Source organism: Manis javanica, chromosome 7, assembly GCF_040802235.1.
Source record: "Manis javanica isolate MJ-LG chromosome 7, MJ_LKY, whole genome shotgun sequence".
NCBI classification, from domain to species: domain Eukaryota; kingdom Metazoa; phylum Chordata; class Mammalia; order Pholidota; family Manidae; genus Manis; species Manis javanica.
In genome coordinates, this window is record NC_133162.1 from 6834970 (window position 1) to 6852974 (window position 18005).

An 18005-nucleotide genomic window follows, 5' to 3' on the forward strand; every position below is an offset into this window, starting at 1 on the left:
TAATTCCATGTTTACCTTTTTGAACATCTCTATCAAGCACCTCATCAAATAATTTTTCTTGGACTGTTGGGGGCAAGTCTTCAATATCTACAAAGAAAAAGCAGACTTAAAAGATTTTATGTCTCCTAACTTAATAATTAATTTGATACCAGTATTTAATAGTGACTTCCTCTAAAATAACTCCCTTTCCTCTGAAAGCTGTCAAGTGGCTTCTTACAAAAAATGTGCATGAGTGATGTACATGCGTGTGTGGTAAAATATTTCCTTTCTGTACTTCATTATCAAAACTGTGATCTAGCTAAAAAATAATAAAAATATCCACTCGGATAAGTAATTATATACACAGCTCTCATCAAAAGAACATGATAACAAACGTGGTACATGGAGAGAAGGGAACCCTTGTGTGGTTAGTGGGAATGTAAACTGACACAACTACTATGGAAAAAGTATGGAGGTTCCCCAAAAAGTAAAAATAGAACTGTCATATGATCCAGCAATCCAACTTCTGGGTGTATATCCAAAGGAAATAAAATTCGGATTTCAAGAGAGATCTCTGCAGTCCCATGTCTGTTGCAGCATTACTCACAATAGCCAAGACATAGAAATAACCTAAGTGTCTGTCACTGTATGAATGGATAAAGAAGATGTAGTACATATATATATATAGAAAATGGAATATTCAGCCACAGGAAAAAAGAAAATCCTGCCATTTGCAACACGATAGACCTCGAGGGCATTATGTTAAGTGAGAGAAGCCAGACAGAGGACAACAACTACTGCCTGGTACTACCTATATGTAGAATTTAAAAAAAAAAAAAAAAAAAAAAAAGACAAACTCACTGATACAGTAGAAAAGTGGTTGATGGGCTTGGGGTGGTGGGGAAAATGGGGAGATTGGTAACCGAGTATCACCTTTCAGCTATAAGATGAATAAGGAGGAGGACCTAATGCAAAGCATGGGAGCTATAGTTGATAACACTGCTCCTGTATAAATGTAATATACTGAGAGTATAGAACTTAAATGTTCTCACCCAAAAATAAATGTCAGATGGTGGATGTGTTAACTAGACGGGGAGAAATCCTTTCACAATGTATGCATGTATCAAGTCATTATAATGTATACTTCAAATATCTGACAATTTTATATGTCAATTATACCTCAATAAAGATGAAATAAAAGAAAAAAAGAACAGGGCTATATGATATTCGAATTAAAAGTAACAAAGTAATAAAGATAAATTTTTATCTGTCCTCCCCACTCTCTCAGCCTCTGCTCAGTCCTATTATTTCCAAACTTTAGAATTTTCTTATAAAAGTTAATTAACCATTAATTGTGGCACACAGATGTTTTTGTCATCTTCCTCAAAGGCATTAATTATCCTTAAAAAATTTTTTAAATTTTAAAGCTATTTTCAAGTAAAAAAAATCTAATCACTAGGGGTAAGCTTAAATATACAGTGTGTTTCAAATCAAACTTGCCTGATTTTAAAAGGCTGGCTATTACCTCCTACCATTTGTAAATGTCCCTCATTTCTGAATGTGAAAGCTCAAAACACTCAGAACTAAATGGAAGCCTTATTGTAGAAACTTTTGGTGTTTGATGTTTAATCAGTGCCAAATGAACAAAAAACATCCTCGAAGACATCTCCGATTGTCACTGAATTGAAAAATGAAAAGTTGCTTCATAAATATAGTAGGAACCAGTACAATGGATGAAGAAAGTAACTTGACTACCCACCAAAAGCCCATATTCTAATAGCAGGCAACCAGTTCAGAAATGACTATCTAATTTCAAAATAATAGGCAGGAAAAGAAAAAACAGAGTAGACTGATAATATTCTAAAAAAAACAAGAGAAAAGTAAATGGATAAAACAGATGCTTTAGAGTATCCGAGTGCCTCGAAGAAGTCAGCTACTCCCAACTGCCATCTTCCTTGCCAAGTGTTAGCTTACGAGTAGCCCTTGGACTGGCTACTTCCAGTATAAATAGGAGTGTCAAATAATTTAAGAGGCACATAGAGTAGCAAAGTCATATGCTTTCTAACAGAAACATTTTCACTCAGACATAAAAAATAATTATAATAAAGTGTACTTATTTATTGAGTTATCTATATAATAACAAAGTGAATTTCTTTTTACATTGAAATTTGAAGTTACCTGCTGGCAATGTAAATGTTACAAGGTCAGTTAGAAAATAGCAAGCAAAATCCCCCTTTCTCTGATGAAGAGAGGCAGCTATCTCTCGCCGGATTTGCTCTGTCAGTTCAGGACACACCATTGCTGGGATACACTTCGCTGCTTGTTGAGACACCTTAAAACACAAAAGAAACTTTCCTCTGCATCTCATTTATCATCAATGGAAGCAGAAAATAACAATATTAAATGAAATTACCAAAATTTACCAGGGAAATCAAGGTGGTTCGTTTTTCAATTTTAAAATATTGTACATTGGGTACTGTTTCCCCACCAATGGAAGTGCACATCTATACAGCTTTCCAGAAAACAGACATAAAAATGCTCTACCCTCTGATTCAGTAATTTTACTTCTTAGGAATGTTTCATTCCCAAGAAAATAGACAGACGCATATAAAAAATGTTATGCAGAATTTCATTATAGGAAGGGGAGAGATGGTAGAAAACAGGGTCAGCCTAAGACTAACCCTCATGCCCCCAATAAAATCATTCTTAAAACACAGGGAATTCCAGCTCACAGGAAAAAAGTAAATTACCAACACTCTCCTCCCACTCTTTAAGAATATTTCAAATACCCTGACTGGGAATAAAGAAAGCATGGTATTTTTCAAGGGTTAGTCTCCACTGCCTTCAAATCCTTCCCTACTTGTTATCGTTCTGAATTTTTTGAAAGGCAATATGGCTTCTCCAAGTGCAGAACAGACAACAAGCTTTCAAAGTACAGCTCAGTAGGAATGAAATGTGAGCACTAGTGTACCGCAGAAAACCTGTATGCAAGTAGACAGCTAGAATTTTCCTCTCCTTTTTAAATGATGAATAACAACAAATGATGCAAAAATACTACCTTCCATTTAAGTTGTATTCCTTTTGTGGAGCTCAAGAAAGATACAGAGGATTCTGAAATCAAAGATGAGCATCAGCTAGAGAAGAAATGAGTCTGGTTGTGAACCCTGAGTGAGCCAGTTAGCTCTGTCATCTGCTGTCACTAGAGTGTAGTCACTAACCTGAACCACCTTCTCAAATGCAGACTGACAGTCACAAGTGGGGTTTGGAGTAGCAGGTCTTCCAATAAGACATTCAAAGAGTAAGTTTTACTGACAATGTCATCTATGTAATACATATAGACAACTTGTCTTTGCTGTTAAGGTAAGTAAACAATGTTTCAAAAACTCTGCATACCCAAACAACCATCAGATGTCCTATTATGAAACTCCTACATGAAAATTCAGTTCTACTAAACTCCACTGGCAAGGATTACAGTAACAGTGAGATTCTTACTACATCTTAACTCTATCTGAACCCAATCTTTAACACTCAAATTAAGGAAAATTAAATATTAAATATTTTCAGAATATAATCAACTATTTCTTAAGTAATATTGTTTAATGGATCCCAAAAGTAAATTCAAAACCAGCTTATTCCAATCTGCTAGACCTAAAGCCCTGTCCAAAGTCCTGGGAAGGCTTTTTCCCAAAACAACTTAGTTGCAATGTGAATACTGAAAACTACTCCAAGAGAAACCTTACAGCTGGTGAATGGCCTCCAACCAAGCCTCCTACCCCCACCCCATCGTCCTTAAGCATAATGTCCCTAAAGCCTACCTCTCATCTTCTAGCCTCTGCAACCTTGTCTTCTGAACCAAGTCCTTAGACTAGCAGTTAACTTAGGGCCCATGGCACTTGGGTAGAGTCAGTGAACTTGAATGGGAATTTTAATTATATTTAAATCCTTCATTTTCACTAACCTCTTGCCTATATTTAAAAATGCATTTTCTTATATAGCCCAGGTTTGATTTAATATTCTGATAATTGTATTTCAATATAATTGATTTCCTTTGCAATCCTATTTATTTCTACTTCATTTAAAAGCAGTATTTTGATAAGAAGTCCATAGGTTCCACCAGACTACCAACAGGGCCTATGACCTGAAATCCAATTATAACCTCTGCCCCAGATACCCATCCTCAGAATATAATGTTCTCCTACTGTCATCCCAAAAGTACTTGGCTCTGTGCTCTCTCTGCAGACACATCCCTTAGTCCAGACGCATCATCTCCCTGCCAGTTTCCTCACTGGAGTGCCTACTCCAAAAGAGACTGAATTCTACTACCAATTTTCTTCTTTCCCTGGAAAAACTTCCCTACTGCCTCTCCCATGTTGTACACCAGGGTTGGTATGCATGTCTCATCAGGATACAATAAAAATGATGGGACGTCACTTCCTAAGTAGGTTATATATAAAAGACACTGCCGCTTCCATTTGCATCATTCTCTCAAACTCTCTCTCCTTCTTGCTTTAGTTGAAACCAACTGCCACATCACGAGCAAACCCATGGAGGGGCCTACGTTGACAAGGATTTGAAGCCTCCTGCCAACAGCCATGTGAGTGCACTAAGAACCAGATTCTCCAGCCCCAGACGAGACTTGACGACTGCAGCCCTAGCAGCTTGTCTATAACCTCATGAGACCTGTAGTCAAAACCATTCAGCTAAGCTGCTCTCAGATTCCTTACCCTGAGAAACTGTGTAAGATAAGTTTTTGCTGCCTAAAACTGCTAAGTTTTGAGGTGATTTGCTAAGTAGTAAATAATGTATGAACAGTAAATAATAAATACACTGGGGTTCTTACTGTCTTCCTACTCTCTGTTAGTCCCCAGATCGCTCGTAGGAAGCCAGTGATTTATGCCAACCCCTCCAGAACCTTCACATAGTCCTCTACCAGACTAGAGGGGAACGTATGAATCACCTAGACTTGAGCCTTGGTTCACAGTTGCCTTCTCTATCCTACCTCCTGCCACCAACAGCAACTACAGGACCACATACACAAACGGAGCCAAACTCAGATGCTTCAGAAACTCCCTATGTTTGTTTGATCCCATGTTCCTGAACACTGGTCCCTCTAATCACACTGCTGTTTTCCCAACAGTCCCTTCTCCCTTAGCCTCAGTAAACCTGTTCTCTGTTTTCATTATGGCTCTCTCTCAAGCCATCCCCACCCTCCTCTAGGCCTAGGGTCTCTCAGGTGGCCGTGACTTCACTGGACTCTCACCAACTGAACGCAATGGCTAGCCAACTCATCATGCCTTCACCCAGTCTTCCTAGCTCTTAATCCCTCCCAGGGCTTTGTACATGATGGTTCTCAAATACTGGCAGATATGAATATGCAGATACACATAAAGCATACACAGATGTTTACTGAATCCACATTCTAAATCCACAATTGACATGACAAATGACAATGACTGTGCACTTTTACCCTATTTCTCTTACCATTAAAAAATTAAGTGAATAATATAGTCACATCCTGAAAAACTCATTTTGTAACTTCTGCCTGCTTACCTAAGCCAGAAAGCTCAGAATCAGCTCTGATGGGTATCTCACCATTGCCCCCAAGGCTTAATCCTGACTGCATGGCCCTCACCTCCCTCAAGTCAGCCCACTTCTTCTCATTTCTCCTGCCACTACTGTTCTGGCCGAGTTCTTGCCAGCATCACTGTCGTATCCTCCTAGCCATGCCTGACCTTCTCCAATCTGCAGCAGCCAGAACCCACTTCCTGTCACCCCCTGGACCACTCTACCTAACACTGTCCAAAGCCTATTTACATCTCTTGGAATAATCTTCATATTGCTTGACCGAGAAGGTCCTTCATAACCACCCCCACTTCTCTCTTAGGCTTCCCCCTCTTAGTTCCCAGCCACCATCACAACCATGCTGAGTTACTTCCAAGTTCCTAAATTCACCACAAATACCACCACCCCTGGCCTATGAATAAGTGATTTCCACTAAAATGTTACCTGCTCTTGGTAACAATATGAGATATCGCAAAACACTTTCTCAGATATTCCCACAGCACCTGAACTTACATCTGTGAGAGCACAGAGAATTATCGGTTTCTTTCTCTACTTTTCTGGAGACTGACTGAAGAGGCCAAAGTCTATCTCTTTTTAGCACAGTGCCCAACACACAGTAGGTAGCCAATAAATATTTGTTCAGTTGATTGAATGAATGACCTATATATCCCAGGTCTTTAAAAATCAAACATGATTTAAATATTAGGGAAAAACATCCTATTTTTAAGTATACCCTTAAGAATCATATGCTGTTGAAGTCTCAAGTTTAATGTAATTTTATGAAAGGGTGTAGAAGAATCAAACTGTTCAGAACTGTTTGGAGAAACATTTTAACATCAAAAATGACAATTAAGGAACACACTTCCTTCATATAAAAGACTGTTTAGCCAAAATGCCACACTTACCTCCGTAAGCAGTATTGCTAGCATATCCTGCCTCTGGAAACGTATGGCCAGATGTACCAGCGTATAGCCGACATCAAAAGCCGAAGGACGGCTCAGCAAGCGCACTTCATCTGCGGTGAGCTGACGTGCGATGTCTCCTCCTGATGACTTGTATGCTTCTATAGCAGCTAAGTCACCTTCTACAACCCCTAAAATAACGGTCAAATAGAAAAGAGTTTAATTCTATTTTTCTTCCGAAAGCACAAACTTGTAGCATTCACTCTAAATTCTGTTTCTCTGTGCTTCCTGGATTCTGGAGCATCATTTAAACATCCTAAAGAATATAAGGAAAATTAGTGTACTTCTCTCCCTTTAATTTCTGTCAGCACTAGAACTGCTTAGTTAGGTACTTACCTTCACATCAGTGCTGGCTCCAGTGCTCTGGTAGGGCTTACAGGAATTATTAGAATATATTAATTGTCACAAAGATCAGTAATACAGTATGACAAATTAGACTTCAGTCTTCCTTATATCCATTCAGTAAAACTTGAACCAGATGACTCTGAACAAAAATATGCTAAAATAAAACACTACAAACCAGTTGAGGGTGGAGAGATAAAACAAGTACTTTTTCCAAAACCATAAAGAACTTTCATTCCCACTGAACCATGTTATTAATCTTAACACAAACTGATGTTAAATTAAGACAGTAATCCTATTTACTAAGCAGTACAATACATCTATGGATAATAAACAAATAGCCTTGGCAAAAAAATGAAAAGTACAGATTCAAATTTACCACAGTGTTAAAAAATACAACACACATACAACCAAAACTGTAGGAACAAATCATTTTAAGTATTTCCTAAGTTATATCAGGAAAAATTTGTTGCGTGAAATACTAACACTAGCTAAAAATATTCTTAGTGTACTTTAAAAAAAAAGCCTTTTTCTTGGGGTGGATTAATGATTGTGCATTGAGTCCCCTGTACAGAATTTTATTGTTGTTAACTGTTAATAACCATTTGATCAATAAATATGAGAGATGCCCTCTCAAAAAAAAAAAAAGCCTTTTTAATTGCCATCTTGACCTATGAATTAAATAAGCTATTCCTTAGAGTATAACAGATTGGCACAATGCAGCATTTCCCCCACTCATTAAAATAGCAAAGCTTTAAAATGGTAGTTTTATTTCCACATTCATTGAATGTGCAATAACGTGCAGAGCACTATTCTAGGCAACGTGAGAAACAAGGACTGTTAAAAACATGACATGACTCCTATACTTAAAATAGTCCTTCTCATCACATTTGTGAGCCTTTATAAAAGGTCAGCTTCAAAAGTGTTCAAACTCTGGGGTCAAGGATCTGTTCTGCAAATCTCGATCCTTTCCCCAGTAAAATGCCTCCCTGCCCCTGACAAATAACATGTTTCAAATTAAGAATCAATGACATTAAATGAGAACACCTTCTTACAGGAATTTCTATTTTCATAGAAATTTAAGCTAATGCATGCCTCAATATAAACATCCAAGTACAGCTGTATGTAACTAACCCTCACCAACATATAAAGGGCTTTAAAACACCCTTCTGAGGCATTGTACCCTGGAAAAGTCATCAAGAGCTACATTGGCTCACATGAGACCAGCGGGATGCAACTCCTCAAAGGGCAAGCCTTAAGAAAAGACACAGAAAAGTACTACCTGAAATAACAACAAATCTAAAGAACTCTAAATTTCTGCTTAACTCGCTTTAATGGACAGCTGAGAATAATCTACTAGGACTCTATTTTTGAATAAAGTTTTTCTTCAGAACTGAATAGGCCCCCACTCCACTTACTTTGTGTATACAGTATTTCCTTACAAAAGCAACTAGTTTTCATTTAGTCCTATCAAAGCTGTAACTATTGCCTGCAGAGGTACACACAACATCACTGCACCTTTCATAGTTTTTAGCTTTAACCTAAAAATACATACACTTAGAACATTTCTTTGTGTGACGTAAGAAGCACTTCCAAAAGCAACCCAAGGACCAAAAAGTGATCAGTTTACCTGAAAAGATAAAGAAGACCTGTGCAGTGTATGTGTACGTATCTGTACTTTTATACATACATATTATTTTTTGTTTCCCAAAGACAAAGATAAAGTAATCTAAAGCTAAACCATCAACTACTTTTGTTCCTTTCATTGCAAGGAGAGATCTTCTAACTCTTCACCATTTTTAGCCTACTCACTATATTGATGATGTCTGGAAGAATCTCATCTTAGAAATTCTTAAGATTTCATTTCTTCTCTAATATTTCTGAGGCAGTTCTGCAATTAGAAACTAATTAGCACAATCAAAAGAGGGTAAGTGGTGTAGACAAATAGTTAAACGAAGTTAGCAGAAGGTGCTTTGTAATTATCATCTACAATGTCACCAGTCTGCCTTCCAATTAAGGGTTTTTTAAAAATAAACAATCTCAAATGGTGAATGTGAATTGTATCTCAATAAAGTTCACACACACACACAATTTCTATTTGGCCTAATCCAAAAATGCCAAGAACAATTACTTCCCCTGACCCAAGCTCTGAATTAAACTGCAAACAGGGCATGGCATGCTGCCTGCTCCCTACCATGGGGTAAACACGGGAGGGCAGAAAATGAGGATGAACAGAATAGACTCTATTTTCTATTCTTCACTGCACAAAATTTTCCAAATTTTCCAGAACATGAAAAACACAGATTTAAGTATAGGCACAAAGTACTATGTGAAAGAAAAGCATTTTATTGTCTAATGTTATGGGAATACATAACTCCATTCATTAACCATAATTAGGAGTTCACGGTTTCCCCTACCTGTGAGTTTTCAGTTACAAAGATGAGTAAATTTGTTACACATCAAATTTCATGAGAATGTCCCTGAACTGTCCAAATTTTTGGTGTATCTTTACTATACACTGCTCAAGGAGAGCTATGGATTAGTTCAGACAACTTCTTGATACATGGGTTTTCATTGTAAACCTGGTATCTAAAAGGATTTGGCCCATACTCAAATAATCAAAAGTTTTAGCCACTATGTTTTTTTATGTGGGGTGGGGGTGGGGAAGCATCACATTACATGCAAAATAATTTACAAAATGCCTTTGAGGTCTTCACGTAACATTACATTTTTACAACCTTTTAATAGGGATAAAAGGGAAGAAGACAGAAGAGTTGGTAGATAGGAACAGACAACAAATTTTGCTAAGCAGTAAATTTCACTTCATGTAACAGTGCAAAAAAAACAGTAAATTCCAATAGAGAAAGGTGACACACACAGTTTTTCTAGGTTATTATTTCACAGTGCCTCCAAGAGTGACCAACGCATCCTTCTCTCAGTATATAACAAACATATGTTGCACATTCTGTCCCTTCTTCCCCCATACTATGAAGGCAGTGCCCCCAGGACATCTGAGGGCACTCTGAGATGATTAACTTGATAAAACTAATTTGCAGTACCATCATACTTTCAAAATTGATTGAATGAAATACACAACTAGCTAAAGCAGTGGTGCATAATTACAGATAAAGGAAAGTGTTAATATACTTTCAAAAACATGGAGACCTGAGAGTAAATGAAAGCTACTGTGTAATACAAACTACATTATTTTAAAAAACCTCAAATCGTTCTGCAATCTGGGCCAGGAATACAATTTACCGTATTTTGAAGCCACAGGTCACAACCCACCGGGGATTTCACAGCTACTATGGAACTCCGTTGGTTAGAATATGGAGCTGGCTTATGATGTTTAGAAAACAGATTTATTTTTTTCCCCCATGTATGGCACAGTTTTCAAAGTTTTGCCTTATTTTTTTTAATGACATAAAATCATAATGGTAACTAACTTTGAAAAGAATGCCAAATGGTAAAAAAAAAAGCCAGGACTTACCTGAGCCCACATGGGCCAGCTCAACACTACCCTGGAGTTCTATGGTAGCTGTGACATCACAGCATGGTTTATGCTGTGGGGTCAGGGTGGACTTGGAGTCAGCTGGCACAATTTCAGGAGCCCTTAAAGAGAAAAGTTAGTTTTAAGTGGTAATGTTCAGAATGTCCTTTACCATGGTCAGTAGAAAGAGCAGATGTGGCTGGCTCTGATGTCTGAGTAGTCTTCCTATACCCATAATTTAATTCATTTTATCAGTTTTGCATATTAAAAAGGAAACTATACCATCCAGTAATACACTTCTTCATATTCCTAACCACTTGGCTACAGTTCAGTCTCGAACTTGGCTTAGATACTCACAACAATCTCAATACTCAAATACGAGATGCTTAAATAAAAAGACCTCAGTATTTTATCTTCAAGTGTATACAAGCTCAGTGGCAATCCCAAAAATAGTTTGAGCAGACCAAACCACCTCCTAAATGCACTTTTTACATTGGCAACAAGTTAAAATCTACCTTTTCTATTCCTAGGATAGTGCTATACAACAACACCTTTTCAAAAACCCAAAAAGAGATGAAACTCATGAATTGGAAATAAATTCTTACATTTAATCTACTCTATAACTATAAAAGATAAGCATCTGTTCAATTCATTCAATAAACTCCATTATGAAAACATCTTCAGAAAAATACGATTCAATGATCAGAAGTCAAAATAATTTAAGGCCTTTACCCATCCTATTATTAATCATGACAAACTATCCCAAATATAGTTTAAACCTTGGAGATCTTACCTTCCCTACATCTTTTATCAGATTGTTAACAACCCAGCTGCTGTGGAAATATAGATCCCCGCAGTCATGAAAAAATATCTGAAGTGACAGATATTTCATTAAGAAAGAAGATCTTGCGATGCAGGACGCACTACTACTGAAAGCATGACGCAAAGACTTAAAGGAACATGTCACAAAGTTATCTTTGGGAAGGTGAGCAGACACGAAGAACAATGTTAAAGATGAATGTGAGTCCAAATTGGGGTAGGGCAGGGAAATTGGACAAGAACTATGCCATTGTAAAATCTAATTTGCCTGCGGAAAAAGGCCCAGCTTGTTCTTTAACTTAATCTATGGGCTATTCTTCCTCTTCTTCCCTCCCCTTCATCAATCAAGTAACTTTGTAACCAAGACAGGAGATGGACCTCCAAAATGTAACGAACCTATGTGGATAAAGAATGTCGAAATCTGGACCAACAGTCACCTAAATAACCGTATTATCTTAAGACAAAACTTCAAAGGAATTGTGAACCACCTATATACATCCTGCCTTATGCTGACCCCTACCCAAAAGGCCCTATAAAAACCGCACACCCCAGACCCTTCAGTGTGCCTCCTGAGGTTGCCGTACTCCCTTTTCTTCAAGTGTGTACTTTTTAAACATCTTCTCATTGCTCAGCTTACTGCATTTTGTCTCTGCAACTCTTCCAGTGGTAAGTGCCTTTGTCACTTGCTATTCTATTTTCCAGACTTAAGCATTAAGTCTTCACGCTGTTCTACTCTAGGTAGTAGGCAAAAGCTACGGAGAGCTCTGATTTGGGCTTGCAAGTTCCCATCACCTGGGTGACCTGGACAGGACTGTGGCTATAAATCATGCTCTTTAGTAGCCCGCCTGAAAATCTCCTTTATTTGCCTTTGGGAAGTTCTCAAAACATAATCTCAATCCATCCAGTGTTCTGTAGCTCCCAAATCCTGGGATGGGAGGGGCTTAGTTCCCACACCATGTCAAACCAAGCAGACACTGGATGCCAAGTGACCCTGGCTTTAAGAGTTGATAAGGGATCTGCCCCATGCCAAGCAGGAGTTCAATGACCTTCCCTCCCTCTGCTCTTCCCTGCTTTCTGCTGCCTGCAAGGCAGCTGCCAGTCCCTGCTACTTTCACTTTAATGAATTCCTTCCTTACCTACCTACGCTCCTCCCACCCTGCATCCTCGTTCACCTCCCCCGTCCAGGTTGAGATTTCAACTGGTGTGCAAGGAGAGACCACCTCCCCGATGCAGCTGCCTGGCAACAAAATTACAAGTCACTTAATAAACTGCCGAAAGCATCAACTGGGGGGATAAGATTCTAAAAAATCTAGTGTTCCAGTTACATAAAATAGTGTTCTGTCAAAACTACATTCACCACTAAAATCAAGTCCCAAAGTGTTTCTGACTTGAAAAATTTCAACTGCTACACTGCCAAGTTACCCTGGCTAAATCTGAAACCAAATTTTAGATTTTTATAATTATACTTTTTTAAGTAGGCCTAGAGAGACTGCATAGTCTAACCTACTCTCTTTGCAACTGAGAAAACTGGAGGGTTAAATGAACATTTTTAAAGGGGGAAGAGAGTATAAAAGGAAAAACTCATGGCATATAACTACACTTTCCATAATATATCCATGTAACTCTTCTTCCACCAAAAATACTGAAAGAATTAAGACAGAGAATCACCCAACTGGAAGAGACATTAAAAAGTTACTTCGTCCATCTTGATAAGGCCCCAGGGTAGGAGCACAACCAAGAAGTCCCTGCAGTCCACCACTGGAAGAGAAGGGTCCACAGCTCCAACGAACATTTGTGGGCCCACAAATATCCACATAAACTGTAGATTTTCCTCCAAACGTTTCAGGCCCACATATACAACACTCATTATGTACCCTTGCTACACTATGCCTACAATGAAACTTCACATCTCCTATGTTTAGGAAAAATGGGACGCGACTGCTATCCAACCCACTATCCAAACCAGAATCCTAGGTGTCTTCTTCCTCCCTTCAGCCCTAATAAATTCTTCCAGGTCTGTCAATCCTACCTTTTAAGTCTCTCTCAGAGACATCCCCCTTACCTCATCTCCACTGCCTCTACTCTAGGCCAAGACTTGCACTCTCACCAGTACTGCTGTAATTTTCTCCTAAGTGGTCTCCTTGCCTCCAGTATTGCCTGCTCCCAGTCTAGTCCCCAGGAAATGTATGACGGATTTCCTCTAGACAGTGAAACTATTAACTATTTTTATTTTTTTCTACAATGAGTAGGCTCTACTTTTATTAAACATGAACTCTCATATTCTCTTAAAGGAATTCACACATAATGTCTAAATTTGATGAAACAAATACTGGTATGTCTATCAACAGACAAATGAGTAAACAAAATGTGATGTATATATACAATAGATTATTCAGTCTTAAAAAAGAAATTTTTACACATGCTACAACATGGATGAACCTTGAAGATACTACACTAAATGAAATATTGACTCCACTTATATGAGTCAAATTCATAGACGGAAAACTAGAATGTGGTTGCCAGAGGCTGGGGAAGGGGAGAATGGGAAGTTACCATTAATGGATACAGTGTCAGTTTTTCAAGATGAAAAAAGCTGCAGAAATGGATGGTGGTGAGAGCTGCACAACAAAGTGAATCTTAATACCACTGAACTGTACATTTAAAAATGGTTAAGATGGCAAATTCTGTTACATTTATTTACTGCAAAAAGTTTTAAGGAAGAAAAAAATGATTACAAGGACATTATTCAGAGATTAGAGGTGCTGCTTCAAACAGTATCACCTAAGTCGTATTCCTTGCTCCTCCCAAAAAAGATTAATGTTTAAACTGCACTTAAACATATCCAAATCGAAAATCATTCTGTAAAACAAACGGTGTGGACTCTGAAAATGTGAAATGTCATGAAGGAGTTAAAAAAAAAAGAAAGAAAACCATCTGAGGCACTGTAGAGCTTAGGGGAGACTACAGAGAAAACAAAATAAAATGTGTAATCCTTGACTGACCGGGTTGGAGCAACAGCTGTTAGTGAAAATACTTGGAATATTACACTTTCTGAATAATTATACTGCATGGTAACGTAGGGGAAATAGGTCTGTTCACAGGACCTATAGGCTGAAGTATTTAGGAGCAGATGTCATGTCACCTACAGCTCCTCTCAAACAATTGGGAAAAACAGAAAGATGGAGAGAGCCAATGTGGAAACAACTGAAAAATCTACGTCAATGTACTATATACTTGTAATTTTTCTACAGGTTTTGAAATTTCTCATAAAAGGTTGATAGGGGGAAAAAAGTGGTTGTCCCTGCACAGCACTGGAGGTGGAAAGAAGAAAAAGAAGAAACTATTGCCTTTTTTTAATACACTGTTACATCTATACAGCTTAACTTTTTCTTAACCAGGTTCACAGTTTAATAAATGTCTAAAAGTTGTTTTATGGTAAACAGTAAAGTCCTCTGGTGTCTATAAACACATCCTTTTATATTGAATATTTAAACAATACATTTGGATTTTGTAATTCAATATGTTCATTTAATATAATGCTTTCAAAAAATGTCACTATTATATAATCTAGAATCACCAGACATATTACCTTTCTCAGCATAAGGAGGCACATTGTTAGATGGTAGGCCTGTGTAGTCAATTATTTCTAAAAGCCAGGAATTATGCCTCAGACAGACTAAAGGCAACGAGAAGAACACTGCTGGGGCTCTGTTTCTGCCATGGCCACCCATTTATTTGCCTTAACACACACACTCGTTCTTAGAAGCTTTTTATCCCAGGTGTCAGGAAGCACTTTCAAAACCCAGACTGAACTAACCATGGTAAAGAAAATGTGTGTGCATTCCTTCCATATTAGTATTTTTTATATTGCTAAGAATCATCACAATTCACTTAAAAATCATGACCAAAAAGTTATTTTATATCCAGAGTTCTAAAATCACAAGAGGAAATCCTCAGAAACTTGAATAAAAACAAGACAAAAACTATAATACTCCTTTCATAGTGCTAAAAATAATTCTATTACCTGTAATATCAACTACCTTGGATGGGAAGGAGAGCTACCAGCAAAAATGTGGATGGAGTGAAAAGACACTTCAGTTTCTTAGCTACACACATGCACGCCCCCCATAAGTGCATCACACGAAGCTAAGCCAAGGACATACAAGGCACTGCCAGGCTTCTAAGCAGCTTACTTTCCTTTTATGGATGCAGTGCCAAAGACTTGCTGCACAAGTCTGCATATATTTTGGATTCTATGAAAAGCTTTTAATAGCCTTTTAACTTAAACCATTCCTATTTTTTAAGTATTTTTTTAAAGATTCTGACAGTTTTAACTGTCAAAGATTAATAATAATAAGACCCAAGACCTTTTTCTCAGGCTCTACCTTGATTCATATGTAAAGCACTTGAAGAAAAAAGGACACTAAATCTTAGGAGAGTATCTTTCAGTAGAACACTCAGTCTGGTATTAATATAAAATCAAGTTCATCATCAAACAAAAAGAACCATTAGCATTTTGAAATGAATTCAGTAATTAAAAAATAACCGTAACACCCAAAGTCAGCAGAAGGAGGGACATAATAAAGATGAGAGCATATATAAAATTGAGAAGAATAAAACAATAGAAAGAATCAATGAAAGCAGAAGCTGATTTTTCGAGAAAATTTTAAAAAAAGATAAACCCCTAGCAAGATTTATCAAGAGAAAAAGAGAGTCTACACAAACAGAATCAAAAATGAGAAAGGAAAAATCACTACAGACACCACAGAAATACAAAGAATTATTAGAGAAAACTAAGAAAAACCATATGCTAATAGGCTGGATAACCTAGAAGAAATGGACAACTTTCTAGTAAAATACAACCTTCCAAGGCTGACCCAGAAAGACACAGAAAATCTGAACAGCCCCATCACTAGCAACGAAACTGAATTGGTAATCAAAAACTACCTAAGAACAAAACTCCTGGACCACATGGCTTCACCACTGAATTTTATTAAACATGTGGTGAAGACCTAATACCCATTTCTCCTTAGAAGTTTTCCAAAAAGTAGAAGAGGAGGGAATACTTCCAAACTCATTCTATGAGGCCAGCATCACCCTAATACCAAAACCAGGCAAAGACACCACAAAAAGAAAAATGTATACCAATATCCCTGATGAATATAAATGCAAAAATACTCAACTAAATATTAGCAAACAATTCAAAAATACATCAAAAAGATCATCCATCATAATCAAGTAGGATTTATTCCAGGGATGCAAGGATGGTACAATATGAAAAAAATCCATCAACATCATCCACCACATCAACAAAAAGAAGGACAGAAACCACATGACCAACTCAATAGATGCTGAAAAAGCACTTGACAAAATTCAACATCCATTCATGATAAAAAACTCTCAACAAAATGGGTACAGAGATAGAGGGCAAGTACCTCAACATAATAAAGGCCATATATGACAAACCCACAGCCAACATCATACTTAACAGCAAGAAGCTGAAAGCCTTTCCTTTAAGATCGGGAACAAGACAAGGATGCCCACTCTCCCCACTTTTATTCAACAGTTTTGGAGGTCCTTACCACGGCAATCAGACAACAAAGAAATAAAAAGTATCCAGATTGGTAAAGAAGTTGCTAAACTATCACTGTTTGCAGATGACATGATATTGTACATAAAAAACCCTAAAGAATCCACTCCAAAATTAATACATAGAATTTGCATTCCTATACACTAACGATGAACTAGCAGAAAGAGAAATCAGGAAAACAATTCCATTCACAACTGCATTAAAAAGAATAAAATACCTAGAAATAAACCTAACCAAGGAGGTGAAAGACCTATACTCTGAAAACTACAAGAAACTCATGAGAAAAATTAAAGAAGATACCAATAAATGAAAACACATCCCATGCTCATGGATAGGAAGAATTAATATTGTCAAATGTCCATTCTGCCTAAAGCAATCTACAGATACAATACAATCCCTATCAAAATACCAACAGCATTCTTCAATGAACTAGAGCAAACAGTTCTAAAATTCATATGGAACCACAAAAGACCCCGAATAGCCAAAGCAATACTGAGAAGGAAAAACAAAGCTGGGGGAATTATGCTCCTGGACTTCAAGCTCTACTACAAAACCACAGTAATCAAGACAATTTGGTACTGGCACAAGAACAGACCCATAGACCAATGGAACAGACTAGAGAGCCCAGATAAAACCCAAGCATATATGGTCAATTAATATACGATAAAGGAGCCATGGACATACAATGCGGAAATGACAGCATCTTCAACAGCTGGTGTTGGCAAAACTGGACAGTTTTGCCAACTGGACAGCTACATGCAAGAGAATGAAACTGGATTATTGTCTAACCCCGCACACAAAAGTAAACTCGAAATGGATCAAAGGTCTGAATGTAAGTCATGAAACCACCATAAAACTCTTAGCAAGACAACATAGGCAAAAATCTCTTGAATATAAACATGAGCAACTTTTTCTGAATGCATCTCCTCGAGCAAGGGAAACAAAAGCAAAAATGAACACATGGGACTGCATCATGCTAAAAAACTTCTTTCTGTACAGCAAAAGATACCATCAACAGAACAAAAAGGCATCCTACAGTATGGGAGAATATATTTGTAAATGACGTATCCGACAAGGGGTTAACATACAAAATATATAAAGAACTCACACATCGTAACACCCAAAAAGCAAATAAACCTATTAAAAAATGGCCAGAGGTTATGGACAGACAATTCTCCAAAGAAGAAATTCAGATGGCCAACAGGCACATGAAAAAATGTTCCACATCACTAATAATCAAGAAAATGCAAATAAAACGCAC

At 37.4% G+C, this 18005-nt stretch overlaps 1 protein-coding gene across 5 annotated transcripts in view; it reads right to left on the minus strand.

Annotated features, from left to right (window-relative positions):
* Nucleotides 1-18005, minus strand: part of ZRANB1 (zinc finger RANBP2-type containing 1) — a 102302-nt gene that overhangs the window by 15861 nt on the left and 68436 nt on the right. For 4 of the 5 annotated variants that reach the window (XM_073240165.1, XM_073240163.1, XM_073240164.1 and 1 more), the window contains 3 exons: nucleotides 6447-6634; nucleotides 2158-2311; nucleotides 16-87 (listed from right to left, as the gene is read on the minus strand). In XM_073240165.1, the coding sequence (XP_073096266.1) occupies nucleotides 16-87; nucleotides 2158-2311; nucleotides 6447-6634 (414 nt within the window). Of the gene's footprint in view, nucleotides 1-15; nucleotides 88-2157; nucleotides 2312-6446; nucleotides 6635-10335; nucleotides 10458-18005 lie in introns of all 5 variants that reach the window. The other variant, XM_073240166.1, reaches the window with a different exon arrangement.